The sequence below is a fragment of the Mesoplodon densirostris genome, chromosome 3, assembly GCF_025265405.1.
Source record: "Mesoplodon densirostris isolate mMesDen1 chromosome 3, mMesDen1 primary haplotype, whole genome shotgun sequence".
Lineage (NCBI taxonomy): Eukaryota > Metazoa > Chordata > Mammalia > Artiodactyla > Ziphiidae > Mesoplodon > Mesoplodon densirostris.
This window is the reverse complement of record NC_082663.1, coordinates 154,182,810-154,200,856: the sequence shown is the minus strand read 5'-3', so window position 1 is coordinate 154,200,856 and position 18,047 is coordinate 154,182,810. Positions and strand designations below refer to the sequence as shown.

At 53.9% G+C, this 18,047-nt stretch overlaps 1 protein-coding gene across 1 annotated transcript; it reads left to right on the top strand.

Annotated features, from left to right (window-relative positions):
* Positions 1-325: 325 nt before the first annotated feature.
* Positions 326-17,680, top strand: HK3 (hexokinase 3). The gene is made up of 19 exons (XM_060092455.1): positions 326-397; positions 3,264-3,385; positions 7,140-7,302; positions 7,512-7,666; positions 7,748-7,867; positions 7,952-8,047; positions 8,943-9,042; positions 9,122-9,305; positions 9,795-9,950; positions 10,102-10,335; positions 10,689-10,984; positions 11,096-11,235; positions 11,314-11,433; positions 14,004-14,099; positions 14,269-14,368; positions 16,496-16,679; positions 16,799-16,954; positions 17,115-17,348; positions 17,436-17,680. The coding sequence occupies exons 2-19, from the start codon at positions 3,290-3,292 to the stop codon at positions 17,578-17,580; spliced, it is 2,775 nt and encodes a 924-aa protein (XP_059948438.1). The 5' UTR covers positions 326-397; positions 3,264-3,289; the 3' UTR covers positions 17,581-17,680.
* The last annotated feature ends 367 nt before the right edge of the window (positions 17,681-18,047 follow it).

Genomic DNA, 18,047 nt, shown 5'->3' with positions numbered 1-18,047 from the left:
ATTGGACTACATATTTCCCAGGCTATGCTCTTCTAGCTCCTTTCCAGGGGTGAACCACTGTGGACTCAGTGTTTGTAAAATGGATGGAGCTCCCAGCATTGCAGAGGGGATATCCCAGGCTCCTTGACCCACTTCAGGACTCCCAACTTCCTGTGGCGATCTTGCTTAAGTTTGCACCATGGCCCTGCCTAATCTGGCCTCCTCTTAGGGCAGACTCAGAGGGAAGTGCACCTCCCTGAGTTAGCTGGTGTCTAGTGAGAGGGTGGGGCTTGGTGACATTATAAATCAGATTACTCGTGAGTTTCACTTTTGAGTACAAAGCAGTTCAGTGGGACATCTCATACTGAGAGAGAAGAGCCCAGGTCTGAGGAGAGTGACCAACTGCTGCTTCTCCCAGGTAAGATTCCCTCTAATTCCTGCCTGCCTCAGCTCTAGCACCTTCCTTACCCTCATCTCTCCTGCTTAGTCCATCCTGGATGAGTGGAGGCTGGAAAGGCTAAGCTGGTTGGTCCTCGCTAGTGGTTCCTATCCTTGGCAGAGGTCCTGGGATACCTTTCAGAAGGAAGGCTCGTTCTATTTAGCTAATTCAGCTGAATTAAGCCAAGAGGCCCACAGTTATTCAAACGTGTAAACCCTGGGCTGGGTTCTGGGGATCTAGTGATAATGGGAGACATGTCCCTCCCCACAGGAACTCTCAGCTGGAAGAGACAGAAATGAATACATTCACTGGGAGTGTAAATACTGGGGTTACTTGGGGGAAGCTTCACAGTCTCTGGTATGTAGAAGTGCTGAATAAATGTTGAATAAAAGAAGAAATGAATAAGGGAGTGAATGAATGAGTGATTGAGCTAGCTGGGCCTCGAAAGGAGAGTGAAATCTCACCATGTGTGTAGCCCTAAGCCCTTCCCAAAGGTAATTGCCTCAGTTACCCCATTTTATCCTCAAAACGGACCTCTAACATATATGGAACATATGTTTGACAGATGTGACAGACACTGAGTGTAGGTATATGTGACTTTGGGGAGATTTTTTGGAAACTGATTTCTTGGTTCTCTGAATAAGAACTCCCCACCTCTCAATTTTTCAAAGCTGTACTAGCACCTACCTATGCCAAACCCTGTGCTGGGCATTGAAGAAGCAAAGATGACTCAGCAATTCCAGGGAAGGCCGTGAACGAAGGCTGGACAGCAGGAGACAGGATGAAGCTCATAGTCAATGTGGCTGGAATATGAAGGGGAGTAGCAAGAGAGGAAGCTTGGGTTGAGGACAGTGTGAGGGGGTTGCAAAGTCACAGAGCGTTTGGGACTTTTTTTTTTCTGCAGTAGAAGCCATCACAGTGTGACGGCTTACTTCACATTGTGGGGAATGACATGATAAAATCTATTTTTGCACAATCACTCTGGTAACATGTTTGGTGTGGGTAAGGTGACGAGATGGACACATGGGAGCACGAATATCGATTAGGAGGCTGTTGGAATAATCAGATGGGTGGAAGGTCTAGGACAGTGGCTGTGGGAACTGGGAGGTGGAGACACACGGGAGCTCTTTCCGCTCTCAGCTCTTTCAGCCTGAGAACTTACTGCGTAGAGGAAGTGAGGGTCAGGGATGTATAGCAGCAACATGAATGCCTCCAGCCAAGGTGAAGGACGAGAAGAATTTCGTGGGGAAAAGTGAAGGAAGAAATGAATGTGGCTTTGACCATTGAGTTTGAGGAGGCTTCTCTAGCATCCAGAGATGCTAACAGACCATTGGAATTGGGATTTGGCTCAGGACGGGTAGATTTGGGAACCTTCACACAGGTTTTAATCAAACCTTGGGGATGAGTGAGATGAAGAGGGAGTGTGGAGAAGACTATGGCCAGAAACTTGGGAGCCCCATTGTGTAAGAGGAGAGGAGCGAAGGAGTTATTGAAGACTATGAGAGACTCGCGAAGCAGGCCCAGGGAAGACTGACTGTCGCAGCCAAGGGAGAAGAGAATTTTGAAGTGAAGAGAATTCTCATGGCTTTGCATGCCTGAGAGAGGGTGAAAGCATGGGGACTGAGGAAAAGGCTGGTATTGGGCAGTCAGGAGATCATAGGTGACCATGGGGAGGGCAAATTCATGGACATGAGGGGAGTGGCAGGTGGGGAGGGGTTGCAGAGGTGGGAAGATAACTTTCCTGAAGTTCTGCTGTTAAAGGAGGAGAGGTGGAATAATTGAGTAGCCAGATGCCTTCTGCCCATCTTGGGCCCTCCACTGCATTTCCCTTTTCTTCCACCCCTGCAGGGCACCTGAATCATTGAAGGCTCCTTTGGAAACTTCCTGGTCCCCATTTTATTTATATGTAGATGAAAATAAAGTAGGCCTTGAGATGGAGAGACCTGGTGTGGCTGCTTTGTGAGGAGCTGCATCCTCAACTATGAGCACAGGGCTCTTTCAGCTCAGCATCACCCCACCTTCCAAAACCCACCCTGACATTTATGTTGCACATTACAGTTCCCAAAGCATTTTCCCTGTTGTTACTCTATTTAATTCTGCACTTGATCTTAGCCAAAAGGCCGAGAAGCGATACTCTATTTAATTCTGATGACAACCTTGTGAAGGTAGGTATTATCTTCTCCTGTTTTTTTACAGATGAAGAAACTGAAATGCAAAGGAATCATAAATGATTTGCCCAAAGTCATGGCATTAGTGGAACCCCTTTCTGAAGCACAGATCCACCCCTGTCCACTTCTCTCTTCAGCATGAAGTTTACACACCTTAACTTGGCATGAAGGTGCCAAGCCAGCCTGCTTGCTTCTCCAGCAGGTCTTTGGCCCCTCCTTACCTCACACCCTTTGCTCCAAACCTTTAGCACATCCCTGAACTCCCAAGTACAGCAGCAAGTCCATCTCTGTCACTGCCTGTGTCAGTCATACTGTGATTATTGGTAAAGCTGTGAGGTCCCTGAGGGTGTGGCCTAGGTCTGCTTCGTCTGTACCCTAGCATGTGGCACATTAGGCATTAGGGACTGATAAATGTGAATGAATGACAGAATGAATGAATGGCATTGGGATTAGAAATCAGCCTTCCCAGTGCTCTTTTGTTGTACATGCTCTGGAAAATGAGGGCTTTCTGGTTGTTTACTAAAGGATTTTGATGGTCAGAGATTCTGAGCTCTGCCCACATCTTCCTTCCTGGTCGCCTTCAGAAGGAAGAAAGTTAAGGGTCTGCATCACAGCCTCCGAGGTTCATCACAACCTGTGGAGTACGTGGTTCACCCGGGAACCCTTTTCTCCCATAGGAGGTCACCCCCCACCGTGGAACCACATGGACTCCATTGGGTCTCTAGGGTTGCAGCAATGGGAAGGAGCCCCCAGCTGCCCCCAAGAAGGCTTGCCCTGCCCCTCAAACAGCTCTGAGCTGGTAAGTTAAGGGCTGGGTTCCTGTCTCGTGCCTATTCAAGGCTGTCAAGAGCAGGAGCAGCAGAAGATGCCATGCGGTCACTGGCTTACACCCATGCAGCCCTTTCCTGTTTACTGAGCCTTTCATATCTGATCTAGTAGCTTTCTCCTTCAAGGCTCCACACCACTGCAAGGTGGGGGTTATCTCCTCATTTTACAGCCGAGGAAGGGGGCTTAGAGAGGCAACGTACCTTGAGTTTAAGGCATGGCAGGAGCTTGAGCTGAGAGGTGTTTCATCTCCAAAATCTAGAAAGGACCCTCCAGCGTTTTTCTTATAGAAAGCTGTGTTCTTAAAGCCCTTCCTTTTCCCACTTCTCAAGTCATTCCTGCACATCTTTCACCCCTCAATGTGGCCACTGAAGTCAGGCACACAGAGAGGATTTCAGTGCTGAACTCAACTTGGAGGTTATGCAGCAAGGTTATTGTGCCTCAGGTTAGCTCAGAGTGAGTTTCTCTTTTTTCTGTCATCTTGACCAAGATTTAGAAGCCCTTGCCTACCACACCCTCTAGCAGGAAACACTTGGGTAAGTCAATTCACATCTCTTCGTCTCTGTTTCGTCAACAGTGAAATGGAGGAAAATAAAGTCTAATCCTCCCACCCCTGGAGGATTAAGTGAGCTAATGGAGATACAGGACCTGCACAGAGGAGGCATCCATGAAAGGGTTCTTGAATCGTTCCCTGCAGTTTCTTTAGCTTTCCAGCCCATTCTGAAACCTGCTTGATTTGGCTTGTTGCCCAAACTAGAGGGGTGTCACCCCTCACTGCATTTCATGCTCCCACTTTACCCTTGTCTAACGTCTTCCCCAGACCCTGTAAACATTTCTTCTGTGCACGATCCCTAGCTGGGCCACAGAAGGGTGCAATGACTGTGCCGTGGTGTCTGCCCTGCCAGGGCTTGCTCTAGGGCCTGCCACCATCACCTCTTTCACTTTATGCCACTCTCTAGAGACTCTGGCGCTGGTCCCACACCCACCCTGCTGGCTCTATTGCACACACCTGCAGTTTAAAGACAATTCTCTTCAGCTTTGGGGGAACTTCTCATGGATGCCAAATTTCCTGTGGCCTTGGGCCCCCACTCAGCACTGCAGGCTTCAACCTCAGCTCCCCTTCCCATGATGACCTAAGAACCATGTGTGGTTGGAGCCCAATCCCATCTGAGTCCCTTCCTGGTGCCTTCTGCCAGGACTCTTTTTGTCACCAGAGGGGACATGCAGTCAGGCTCCCCAGGCTGGTTTTACCTTGTGCTCTGAGGAAAGGGAACCCATGTTCTATAGGCCAGCCACTGTCTCACCCCTTCACATCTACTGTCTTCTCAGTCCTCAAGACAACGCTGAGAAGTGGGTGCTATTTTTGTTCCTGCTTGACAGAGGAGAAAACCTGCTCAGAGAGATGAGGTGGGCCCTGACTGACTGACACAGCAAGTTGGTCAAAGGATCCAGCATTGAGGCCGCATTGAATCCACCCTCTCTCTAATGCTTTGCTCCTCACTCTCCTGGCTGAGGTCTCTCCCCACTCTTCTTGGGGGAGGTTGAGGGGAGACTCCAGTAGCTTCTCCTGGCTGCTGTGCACCCACCAGCATCAGCCAGGGAAGTCCTCTTGTGTTTCTTGAGGCTTCTGCCATCTCATAGTCACTACTCTTGCACCTCTCACTGCAGCCGGGAGGAAAAGGAAGAAAAATAGCGATCTACCCAAGCCATTGACTTCTCCATAACTCTGCTGTTGTCATTAAGCAATAATAAAACACCCCTCACATCTGAACAGCACTTTACACTTTCACATACATTATCCCCTTTCTTATGCCACCACAACCACTTAGTCAACAAATCCTGAGAGCCAGCCACTCCTTGTGGCCCTGAGATACAGCCATGAACAAGACATGGCTCCTGGATGCTTTTGAGTATTGTTATTCTCTTGTTAAGTCTTACCATGTCAGAGAGTTTAACTTGCCCAGGGCCACATAGCCAGGAAGTGGCAGGGCAAGGACTCAGATGTAAGTTTTCCATCCCACGTCCTGTGGGGGTTTCTTTGCTGCAAACTTCATCAGCTTTGGGTTCTTTTCAGGTGTTTTTATTAGTTTTTCTAAGGCTTCACATTTATGTGGAAACATCTCTGCAGTCAGATCTGGGTTCAAGTCCCACTCTGCCCTTTAATAGCTGCTTGGATTAGGCAGATGACTATACCTCTCTGAGCCTCAGTTTCCTCATTTGTGACTCAGGAATAGCTCCTCCTAGCATGCATGGCTACTGGAAGCAGTAATGTGAATATGGAACTGAACATGTGGACTCCAGTTAGGATCATTTGCCTCCTTAGGGATCTGTTTCCCATTCTCTTCTTAAAGCAGGGGTGGGACTGAGTTGCCCCCATCTCCCTCAGTTGGCAGCCTCTCCTCCCTGCCTCCTTATCCAGGTGCCTGAGTGGTACTTTACAGATATGGGCCCAGTGTGGGGTAGCGGGTCATAGGAATGGAATTCCTATGAGACAGGCAGTGGGGACCTGGGAAAGGCTAAGCCTGGGAGAATGGAGTCGGGGGCTGGGACCTTCTGACAAACCCAGGAAGGCTGCTGAGGCCTCTTTGAAGGACAGGTCAGAGGGTTGTCCCAGGGAGGTTTCCACAGAGAAGTGAGATACTGGAGCTTTTCTTAAGCTCCCCTAACTCAAGCTTCTGCTGGAAAAGAACCTGGTGTCCCATCCTCTGCTTTCCCTGTCTGCCCGCCACTCCCTTCACTCTGATCTGCGCCTGGCCAGCCTTCCCCAAAATCCATCCCCTTGCTCTGAAGAAAAACCCTTTGTGCTTTTCCCCCATATCTTCAAATGGCTCATTCCCTTCCTTCATTTAGGTCACCTCCCCAGGGAGACCTTCCCTGACCAATATCCAAAAATACCTCTTCCTTCCCTGGTCACTCCTGAACTTCTATTTCTGCCTTTCTTTTCTACCAGTACTATCAGAACCATGTTACATGTTTCTGTGCTTATTTTCTGCCCCCTACACTGGAATTGAGTTCCACAAGGACAGACTCAGCTGGCTGTGCAGTGTATGGTGCTTAGAATAGTGCTGGGTACATATTAGGGGCTCAGTCAATGTCTGTGTGAAGGATGGCCGACTGTGGGAGGACTGTCCTCCACGGTGTGGCCCCCAAACTCTCCTGGCTGGGCTTGCTCGGGCTCCAGAGTGGAGTGTATCGGAAGAGGGAAGCCCTTGAACCTGAAGTTCATCCACATATTTGTTCATTCATTTGCTCATCTAACAACAATTCACTGAGCAGCTCGGCTCTGGGTCCTGGGGAACCAGACGAAATCACTGGTGGGGTGACAGGGGAGAGGTCTTGCCAGCCCTGAATTCAAAGAAGTAGAGGGAGTTGGAGGGAGCTGAAAGGATCCACAAGGGAATGGAGCAGGAGGAAATGGGTGGGTCTTCCCACCAGAAAGGAGCTTTCTGAGGGTGCAGGAGCAGATGTAGGCTGTGAGCAGCAAGAAATCCATAGTGTGTGAAGAGGCGAGGAGTGGGGCTGGGCAGGTGCTGGGGAGCTCAGCAAGGCTCACAGTGGGCTCAAGCAGGGCTCAGGCCAGCCCCTGGGGAAGCTGAGGGAGGGGTGCTGGTCTGGGCTAGGGAAGGGAGGTATGAACTGGGCCAGGCTGGCCTCTGTCCTGGTTGGAGTGGGGGAATTTCGCTAGGCCAACAGGGCTCCTGCCCAGATGTCGGCCTGTTTCTCCTCAGGTACAGGAATGCCTGCAGCAGTTCAAGGTGACAGGGGCACAGCTGCGGCAGATCCAAACCAGCCTCCTGGACTCCATGGAGCAGGCCCTTAAGGGGCAGGCCAGCCCTGCCCCTGCTGTCCGGATGCTGCCCACATATGTGGGGTCTACCCCACATGGCACTGGTGGGTGGTATAGACTAACATGGGTGGCCAGGACTGGTAAGAGGGTTCTGATCTGGGGGAGGGGGGAGTTCCTTACCCCTTTCTCCCTCTCTAAGGTCCCCATCTCTAAGGTCCCTTGATGAGACTTCACAGGCCTTGGGAATGTTTCTGGGAAGAAGAGGGCTTGGTCTCACCAGCTGCGTGCCTTTCTGTGACCTGCTTTCCCACAGAGCAAGGAGACTTCGTGGTGCTGGAGCTGGGAGCCACAGGGGCCTCACTGCGTGTTCTGTGGGTGACCCTGATGGGCATTGAGGGGCACAAGATGGAGCCCCGAAGCCAGGAGTTTGTGATCCCCCAAGAGGTGATGCTGGGTCCTGGTCAGCAGGTGAGCACTCACTGCACAGGCTCTGGGCCCGGGGGCAGCTGGGGCTCCAGTGGGCAGAGCTAAGCCCCCCCCCCCCCACAGCTCTTTGACTTTGCCGCCCGCTGCCTATCTGAGTTCCTGGATGTGCTCCCCGTGGGCAATCAGGGTCTGCAGCTTGGGTTCAGCTTCTCCTTCCCTTGTCACCAGACAGGGTTGGACAAGGTGAGTGGCTACAGGGACAGTGGGTGGAGGGGCTGCAGCCCCATGAAGGTCGTTGGAGGATTGACCTGAATTTTCTGCCTCCAGAGCACCCTCATTTCCTGGACCAAAGGTTTTAGGTGCAGTGGTGTGGAAGGCCAGGATGTGGTCCAGTTGCTACGAGACGCCATCCAGAGGCAAGGAGTGAGTAGAGGCAGGGTAGCAGGGAGGGATGCCCATGTGGCCTGGGCCTGGGCCCAGCACATGTAGGCTGTGCCTGTGCTTCTGGGAGGGCCTACTTTCCTTTCCTGTTTATACCCTTTATCCATGTAACCTTCAGGTAAATGCTGCTACCATTCTCATTTTATAGGTAAGGAGACTGAAGCTAGGAAAGGTCAAATAAACGTTCAGGACTGTAGGGGGAAACAAAGATGAAAAGACTTGCCCTTGTCCTCAGGGACCTCACAAGTCTAGTGGGGAAAGCATTCCAATAAAAGATTGTCCCTGTTGAGAATGTGCTTCCGATGACTGTGGGAGCACAGGGAAGGGTGTACTACGACTTGAGCAGAGACTTGAAGGAGGAGTTTGCCAGGTGCATAAGCTGGGGCTGGGGAGGAAGGTCGAATTTCAGAGAAGGGCATATTCAAAAGTCTGGATGCCTGAGAAAGGCCACTCTGGATCTGTGTGGACTAACCACCACGGTGCTGTGTGAGTAGCTGGAAGTCAGGGCTGAGAGGAGCAGGCTTGGGGAGCCAGGCCAGGACCTGGGTGAGCAAGCGAGGTGTCTACAGCACAGCCTTCAAGGTGACATGTTTGCTCACCCTTGTCCTGGTCCTGTGGGGAGCACTGGTGTTCTGGAAGTGATGGCTGAGAGCCCTTGAGACCTCCAGGGCCTGAGCTGGGGACAGAGGAGCCAAGGGGCAGGGGTGGGATGGGAGGAAAATCCTCTCTAGAGTGGGAAGGCCTAGAGCATACGTGACGCAAATGTGTGGGGCATGCGGACACGCATTTCAGGGACTCTGTGTGTCTCCATCAAAGCCAGGGCCCCAGCCCTGCCCATCCCCCAGGTTCCCTGACCTCTGTCCTCTCTGTTGTCCAGACCTACAGCATCGATGTAGTTGCCGTGGTGAATGACACAGTGGGCACCATGATGGGCTGCGAGCCAGGGGTTGGGCCATGTGAAGTTGGACTGGTTGTAGGTGAGCCACGGGCATTTGTGATGGTGGATGGAGGGCCTGGAGGCCTGGTGGACAGGCCCTGATGGGGTGTCCCTGCCAGACACTGGCACCAATGCGTGTTACATGGAAGAGGCACGGCATGTGGCAGTGCTAGACGAGGACCGGGGCCGAGTCTGCATCAGCGTCGAGTGGGGCTCCTTCAGTGATGATGGGGCCCTGGGGCCAGTGCTGACCATCTTCGACCGCACCCTGGACCACGAGTCCCTGAATCTGGGTGCCCAGAGGTGGCCTAACCTTCTGCTCTAGCCCCATCACTGCTTTGTTCCCCTCCCGCTCTGTTGTCCCTGTACTCCAGCCCTTAGGCCCCTCCCTCTCGTTTGCTCCTAGGCTCTCCAGGTTGCATCCTGGGGGGCCCTGGCTAGGCTCAAAGAAGGAATGGATTCTAGAACGAAGAGTTTTTAACTCTTGGCCCTCCCTTATTCCTGACTCTGACCAGCCCTGGCAGGGGTTGGGGGTTGGGAGTAGCCAAGCAAAGAGTCTCCTACCCTCCTTGAGTCCTTCCACCCTCCAGGAGCCCCCATGAACCTAATCTAAGCCAGAGCGGGCAGTGGGGTCTGGGTAAATACCCACTGTTTCCTAGGAGGCCATTTGCTTCTGGACCCTTCAGCAGGGACCGCAAAGAAAATGACCCCTCTTTGGGAGTTCTTGGAGGTGGGGCCAGGTGGGCTGAGGGCTTAGGAAAGGCTCTCTCCAGCCACCCTTCCTGCCTGTAGGTTTGAGAAGATGATTGGGGGCCTGTACCTGGGTGAGCTGGTGCGGCTGGTGCTGGCTCACCTGGCCCGGTGCGGGGTCCTCTTTGGCGGCTACACCTCCCCTGCCCTGCTAAGGCAAGGCGGCATCCTCCTGGAACATGTGGCTGAGATGGAGGAGTGAGTGCGGGAGGCGAGTGGGCTGCGACAGAGGGGTTCTTGACTTGGGAATGGGGAGGATGCTCTTTCCCTGAGGTAGCCATGGAGCTTTGGTGGGGGCAGGGAGCTTTGGGGCTACTTCAGCCCCAAAGTAGCACCCTGTCCCCGCCAGTCCCTCTGCTGGGGCAGCCCGTGTGCACGCTATCCTGCAGGACTTGGGCCTGAACCCAAGGGCCTCAGATGCCGCGTTCGTGCAGCACGTATGCGCGGCTGTGTGCACGCGGGCTGCCCAGCTCTGTGCAGCTGCCCTGGCTGCCGTCCTCTCCCGTCTCCAGCACAGCCGGGAGCAGCAGACACTTCAGATCGCCGTGGCCACTGGAGGCCGAGTGTTTGAGCGACACCCCAGGTATTGGGGATACAGATGATCCTGTGTTAGCAGGTAGCAGGAACAAGTGTGTGTTTGTGATACACACCCAGAGGGCACTCTGGTGCCACTGGTGCAAGCCGATGGGTATGGATGGCACCCAAGCAAAGTGAAGACAGACAGGGGCTGGGGAGGCCAGAAGAGGTCAGAGGAGAGAAAAAGGCTTCTCTTGGTTGTGCAAGGGAGGGTGTCACTGGGGGCACTGGGCGTATGGTTGGTGCATAAATGGGTTTAGAATTGAACTGATTTGAAGTGAGGGAGCCTGGGGCTTCCGCAAGCCCTGGGGGTCAGGGCCAGGTGCCAAGCCAGGGTGCACCTGATGTGCGTCTGTGTAGGTTCCTCAGCATTCTGCAGGAGACAGTGATGCTCCTGGCCCCCGAATGTGATGTCTCCTTCGTACCGTCTATGGACGGGGGTGGCCAGGGTGTGGCAATGGTGACCGCTGTGGCTGCCCGCCTGGCTGCCCACCGGTGCCTGCTGGAGGAGACCCTGGCACCATTCCGGCTGACCCGTGAGCAGCTGGCAGCAGTGCAGGCACAGATGCGAGAGGCCATGGCCAAGGGACTCCAAGGGGAAGCATCCTCCCTCCGCATGCTGCCCACTTACGTCCGGGCCACGCCTGATGGCAGTGGTAAGGACTTGGCCTGAATGTGGGGCTGGGACATGGGCTCCTGGGGGTCACAGCATGTGTGGGGCTGGAGCTTCCAGCTTTGACCTGGCACTGAGGGTCTCTGCCCCACAGAACGTGGGGACTTCCTGGCCCTGGACCTGGGGGGCACCAACTTCCGGGTCCTCCTGGTACGTGTGGCCACTGGAGGTGTGCAAATCACCAGCCAGGTCTATTCCATCCCGGAGTGCGTGGCCCAGGGCTCTGGGCAGCAGGTACCCACAACCTGGAGCTGATGTCAGGGGGCGGGGAAGGGCCAAATAGCCTGCTCCCTGACTTGCTCCACCCCTCAGCTCTTTGACCACATTGTGGACTGCATCGTGGACTTCCAGCAGAAGCAGGGCCTGAGTGGACAGAGCCTCCCCCTGGGTTTCACCTTCTCCTTCCCGTGTAGGCAGCTCGGCCTGGACCAGGTGAGGGAGGGAGGGCTGCGGGAAGCCATCCTCAGGGGCTTTCCACCAACATACTCTTCTTGGAGTGGACAGGAGGCCTGGAGAGGGCTTCCTGGGCTAGGGAGAGGGCTGGGTGGAGGCCCTGCAGGGCTGGGCCTGCACCTAGCCTCAGTTTCCCCAGATGTGATGTGCCCAGGTGGATGGGATGCGGTGAAATGGCCTGGAATCCAGGGCCATGAAAAGGCGTGGGATGGAGAAGGACATGGTTACCCCTGGGGGCTGCCAGTGGGCAGGAGAGTGGAGCCAGCATTAGGTCTAGGCACTTGGGAGCAGTGCAGGCCAAGGTTGGGACTGACCGGAGGACACACTGGCTGTCTCACCCACAGCACTGTTGTAATGCCGAGGGTATCTACAGGGAGCAGATTGTTTGTTCTGTCTCTCAAAGGGGCTTGTGGTTGCATGGTTTCTTTGCCCTCTCTCCTATTCCCGGCTTTGCTGGTATCCTTCTCAGGGCCTGGTTGGGGTTGGCAGAGGGGCAGGCACAGGTCTAGACACAACACCCACTCAGCACACACCTCCGCATCCTTCATCAGGAATGCTAGACTTTTCATGCACACACCTAAGGCCTGCCATGGAGACGGCTCTTCCCAGACCTCTGATCCAAGCTCCCGGGAATCTCCTCCTCAATACCCCCAACTTCTGCTGAAAAGCTCCTGTGATGAGGAGCTTGCTGGCCCTGAAGGTGCCCACCAGGTTCTTCCACACCTGTGATCTCTGGGAAGCTCTGCCTACTCTTCTCCAGCCAGTCTTCCTATGGTTTTCGCCTGCCCTCTGCTCCCGCTCTGACCTCTCAGACGCGGGCCTCTGTGCACTGCTTTCCTCTGGATCATGCAGCCAGCAGTGTCCCTTTGCTCACCGGCTCCCTCCAGCCTGAGTTATCCTGGCACCTTTTGATTATTCCTTGTAAGGTGTGAGAAGCAGGTGGGACTCTGTGCAAAATCAGGCATGCAGGAAACCTGGTCCTATTAACAGAATTTAATTTCTATGTTGAGCCCACATTCTTTTCAGGAGTGAAAACTTCATGGTAATCAATTCAGGGATCCCCTTATCCAGGTAGGGGCCCCTCCTTTGCTGTATAGAATGTGCAGACAAGCTGGGACGTGGGGGAAACATCCAGGCCCCAGCCATTTGGACTCTGCATCTTGCTCTCTTGGGTCTTGACAACGCCCTTGATACCTTACCTTCCCCTCCATGGGGAAGGAGGGCAGAGGCTGCCTCTGTTCTCAGATTATCCAAATTCCTTCTGTGTCCTCCCCTTCCGCACAGGGGCATGCCCAGGGTGGAGGGCCTAGGACATCTTTCTCAGGAAGCCATCCAGAACCTGGCTCTAACTCCTGCCCACCTCACCTTCCCCAAACCAGGGGTCTTTCTCTCATTTGGGAGTGGGGAAACTTTGCTGTTACTCATGATCTGGCTCTCCCTCTCATTCACTCTCACTCTCTCTGGTTTCTGTTTTTGAGACAGTGAGCACTCTATCTTGTGGTTTTATGGGGAAAGGAATAAGAGGAAATATTACTGGGGGAAATGTCAGTTAATATGTCTAAAATCTCCTGCCCCAAAGATTCCCAGACCTGCTCTCCACGCATCTACTTTGGGCAGAGCAGTCATTTTCTCCTAATGGTGGGTGGAATAGTTCCCCTGCCCTCTCCCTCAGAGGAAGCACAATAAGAAAAGAACAGCTAGGCCCCCATTACTAAGTTCACAATTTAAGGTCAGTTTCTCACAGTAAATTGTCTTGTCCCCTCCTGTCCTGCCCAGGTGTTTGGTTTCTGGCTTTTCCATTCATCCTTCACTCTCGTATCTGGAACATGCATGTGAATCTTCCATTGACACGGCTCCGTCCCAACTCTGAGAATTCCTTCCTTTCAAGTGACTCTTGCTAGCTCTTTCTGGAAGAGCAGATGCTGCTGTCATTTGGACCTCTGAGCCTTCTCTGTCCTTCCCTTTCTCACACACAGCACTCATTTTACCAGATCTGTTCATTCCTAACCCAATTACAAAGGGCCATTCCTTCTGGGCAGATGTCTTTTTTTTTTTTTTTTTTTTTCGGTACGCGGGCCTCTCACTGTTGTGGCCTCTCCCGTTGCGGAGCACAGGCTCCGGACACGCAGGCTCAGCGGCCGTGGCTCACGGGCCCAGCCACTCCACGGCATGTGGGATCTTCCCGGACCGGGGCACGAACCCGCGTCCCCTGCATTGGCAGGCGGACTCTCAACCACTGCGCCACCAGGGAAGCCCTGGGCAGATGTCTTAAAATGGCCAGAACCTCAAACTATCTTATCTGAGCATTCTGGCGCTAAAAGTAGAAGACATAGGTTGGATGGTTATTAATAGGTTTCTTGACACTGGAATCCTCCTGGGGAATTGGGAGGCGGCAGAAGGCAAGGCCCTTAATCGTATGACAGAGGAGGCACAGAATCCCCCTGGGGAGGGAATCATATACTGCATTCTGATGGGATGCAGGCTTTGGGGATGCAAAGTGAGCTTCCAAGGGAACTCTAGCTTCCTGCTTCCTCTTTGTCCCACCCCAGGGCATCCTCCTGAACTGGACAAAGGGTTTCAATGCATCTGACTGTGAGGGCCAAGATGTTGTGTGTCTGCTGCGGGAAGCCATCGGGCGCAGACAGGTAAATAGTCTGCCTGCAGGGGTGCTTTGGTGCAACAGGCCTTGAAGGGAGCAAAGGGTCTCCCGCTGCCTGATGTGGGGGGCCCTCTGTAGTAGAGACCTCTGGGTCCAGTGCTAGTTGCTGTGACGACCACGTTGCCCAGCAACTAGCAGCATCCTTTTGTGTGCAGGCAGTGGAACTGAATGTGGTTGCCATTGTCAATGACACGGTGGGGACCATGATGTCCTGTGGCTACGAGGACCCCCATTGCGAGGTCGGCCTCATCGTAGGTGAGGAGGGCCCTGCTCTTTTGTGCCCCTACTGCCTGTTGCTAATTTACTGCCTCCTGTTGATTTGGACATTCCCCTTGCCTTGGGGATGTGGCCTCATTCCTACCTGACTCAATGGGGCCCTGGAACACTATATTGGGCTGAGGGTCTGGAGCTTCGGTGTCTAGCCCAGCTTAGCTACCGACTCACAGTCATTTAAGCTCTCTGAACCTCAGTTTGCCCATCTGTTAAATGAACGTGAGCTTTCGAGTCATACAGATTTGGGTGGAAATACTAGCTCTGCCACTTCCACCGGTATGACCTTGGGCAAATCACCAGAGCCTCAGTTTCCTCATCTCTAAGGTGGAGATAATAATAATGCCTGTCTTAAGGGGTTATGAGAATGAAATGGGAGGGGACAAAGTGTAGCATTATGCCTGGCTCACGGCCTACAGAGTATTTGGAATTGGGTGGGACCCCAGTGATGGGGTGTGTGTGTGCAGAGAATGAGTTGAGATGGTTCTTTGAATAGTCCAAGATTCTAAGTCTTTTTTAAAATTATTATTATTATTATTATTATTATTTTTTTTTTTTTTTTTTTTTTTTTGCGGTACGCGGGCCTCTCACTGCTGTGGCCTCTCCCGTTGCAGAGCACAGGCTCCGGACGCGCAGGCTCAGCGGCCATGGCTCACGGGCCCAGCCGCTCCGCGGCATGTGGGATCCTCCCGGACCGGGGCACGAACCCGTGTCCCCTGCATTGGCAGGCGGACTCTGAACCACTGCGCCACCAGGGAAGCCCCCTAAAATTATTTTTAATATTTATTTATTTATTTGGCTACACTGGGTCTCAGCTGTGGCACGTGGGATCTTTAGTTGTGGCACGCGGGATCTTTTTAGTTGCAGCATGAGGGATCTTAGTTGTGGCATGCAGGATCTAGTTCCCTGATCAGGGATTGAACCCGGGCCCCCTGCATTGGGAGTGGGGAGTCTTAACCACTGGACCGCCAGGGCAGTCCCCAAGATTCTAAGTTTTTATTAAGCACCTCTCCTGTGGCCAGCTGGGGGCTGGATGAAGGGACAGGAAGACACATAAAGAAGGGAAAAATATCTGCCTTCTCGGAACTGACTGTTTAGTGAGGGTTGAATCCAGAAGAGCACGTGGCCATCATAGAGAGCTGAATCTGACTCTAAATGCCAGGGCAACAAGCCAAGATCAGAAAGGAAGGGGACCTGACATGAGTGAGACTTGAAGAGAAAGCCTTGAAAAAAGGAATTTGGCTAGATGGGGGAGGAGGGATCCCATAGCTCCTTGGACATCCGTTTCTTAGAGCAGGAGCTATGTGGCAGCCTCGAAGGAGACTGGGAGCTTCTTGAACATAGTGCCCGACACCGGGAGGTGCTCGAGAGAGGCAGGCCCAGATTGCTGTGTGAATGAACAACTGGATGGAGTAATTCCAGGGTCCAACACACCTGCTTAGAGCTGATCGTGTGTTGGGGAGAAGAAAGAAAAGCCTTTACCCAGGGTATGCCTTCTGTCTAAGCTTCTTGGCTTCAGGGTCAAATCCAAATCTCACTTCCTCTCTGTAGCTTTTCCTGACTTTCTAGGCAGGAAGACTCACCTGTGCTTGGGCGTTCCATGATGCTTTTCTTTGCACTTCTATTTGGGCACACACAGGAAGTATCAGAGTTGGCTGCTCATTGCCCAGCCTCTGGCCACTGTGGAGCTCCTTGTGCCTCATTTTTATGTCCCCGGTTCCTGGCCCAGCACCTGCTGTTTGACTAAAGCCCTGGAAGGCCAGTCCAAGAAGGCTTGGGCCTCTCACCCATGTGACAGCCCCTGCTGGCACACATCTCTCAGGGGAATGATGAGAATGACGGGCATTTTGGGAGCACCCTGGGGTAGCATGGGAGGTGCACTGATGGTGGTGCTGGTAGGGGAAGTAGTGGAGTCCCGGGGGGCTTGATGGTGGCAGGGTCTGAAAAAGGGATGCAAGGAAGGAAGGAGAACCAGGCCCTGGGCAGGCCAATGAGCATGGGGAGATGGAGAGGTAGGAAATGAGCCCAGATTTTGCTATCTCGGTGGGAAAGGCTCAGAGGGATCTTGTCTGCAACAGTAAATGGCTTCCACCCCATCTGGCCTCTCTGAAGGAACTGGCACCCATGCCTGCTACATGGAGGAGCTCCGGGATGTGCCAAGTGTGGCTGGGGACTCAGGCCACATGTGCATCAACATGGAGTGGGGTGCCTTTGGGGACGATGGCTCTCTCAGCATGCTCAGTACCCGTTTTGATGCAAGTGTGGACCAGGCATCCATCAACCCTGGCAAGCAGAGGTGAGGGTTGGGCTGGGCAGGTGTGACTGGTGGTGGCTGGCACTAGTGATGTGGCTGGTGGCTGGTGGTGGCACGGGGCTGGGGCCTCCTGCCCTGTGTGCACACACACTTTCATGCAGGTTTGAGAAGATGATCAGTGGCATGTACCTGGGGGAGATCGTCCGCCACACCCTCTTGCATTTGACCAGCCTTGGAGTTCTCTTCCGGGGCCAGCAGACCCAGCGCCTTCAGACCAGGGACATCTTCAAGACCAAGTTTCTCTCTGAGATTGAAAGGTGCTGAGGCCTGCATTATCTCCTTCCACCTCCCAAAGGACTCTATCGTTGGGTGGAATGCTGGTTGGAGGGAGGTGCACCCAGAGGACGGAAAAGCCATGAGAGGGGGGCGCTCATGCAGGATCCTGCCTCTCTGTGCTCTATTCCCTCCTGTCCCCAGTGACAGCCTGGCCCTGAGGCAGGTCCGAGCCATCCTGGAGGATCTGGGGCTGTCCCTGACCTCAGATGATGCCCTGATGGTCCTGGAGGTGTGCCAGGCCGTGTCCCAGAGGGCCGCCCGGCTTTGTGGGGCAGGTGTGGCTGCCGTGGTGGAGAAGATCCGTGAGAACCGGGGCCTGGAAGAGCTGACTGTGTCCGTGGGGGTGGATGGAACCCTCTACAAGTTGCACCCTCAGTGAGTCTGGGTGCCAGGCTGGGCAGGGAGGCATGGCCAGGTGGGGCCCAGCTGACCTGGCCTCACCTCAGCCTCTCCCCCTCACAGCTTCTCCAGCCTGGTGGCAGCCACAGTGCGGGATCTGGCCCCTCGCTGTGTGGTCACCTTCTTGCAATCAGAGGACGGGTCCGGCAAAGGTGCAGCCCTGGTCACCGCTGTTGCCTGCCGCCTTGCCCAGATGACCTGTGTCTGAAGAAGTCTCCAGCAACCAGCTTTGCTGGACCAGGGCTGGGACCCGATCTGTCCCCCAGCCAGGTCCAGACACCCAGGACTTCCAAAACAGCCATGTATGACCCCTCCATGGCCACTGGCCTGGACCCCTAGCTCTCCCCGAGAGTAGTAGCACGTGGGTTAGCAATATATATATATAATTTATTTACATTCACGTCCGCTAAAATCCCTACGCGCCCTGGCGGCCGGGCAAGGCTGTGTACATAAGGCCAAGTGTAAGTGCACGAATGCACTTAAAACAGAGTCAGGGCACAAGCTTCACATGACAAGCCCCGCAAGGGGGCACCGGCCAGCCCCAGGAACGGGCATGCCACGGCACGCACACTCGCCATTGTCCAGCCTGGGACTCCCGTTGCATATTCACACGCCCCGTCGGGCAGGGCTCCTCGTGGCTGGGGGCAGGGGGGATTGGGGAGGAGCCGTTGGGTG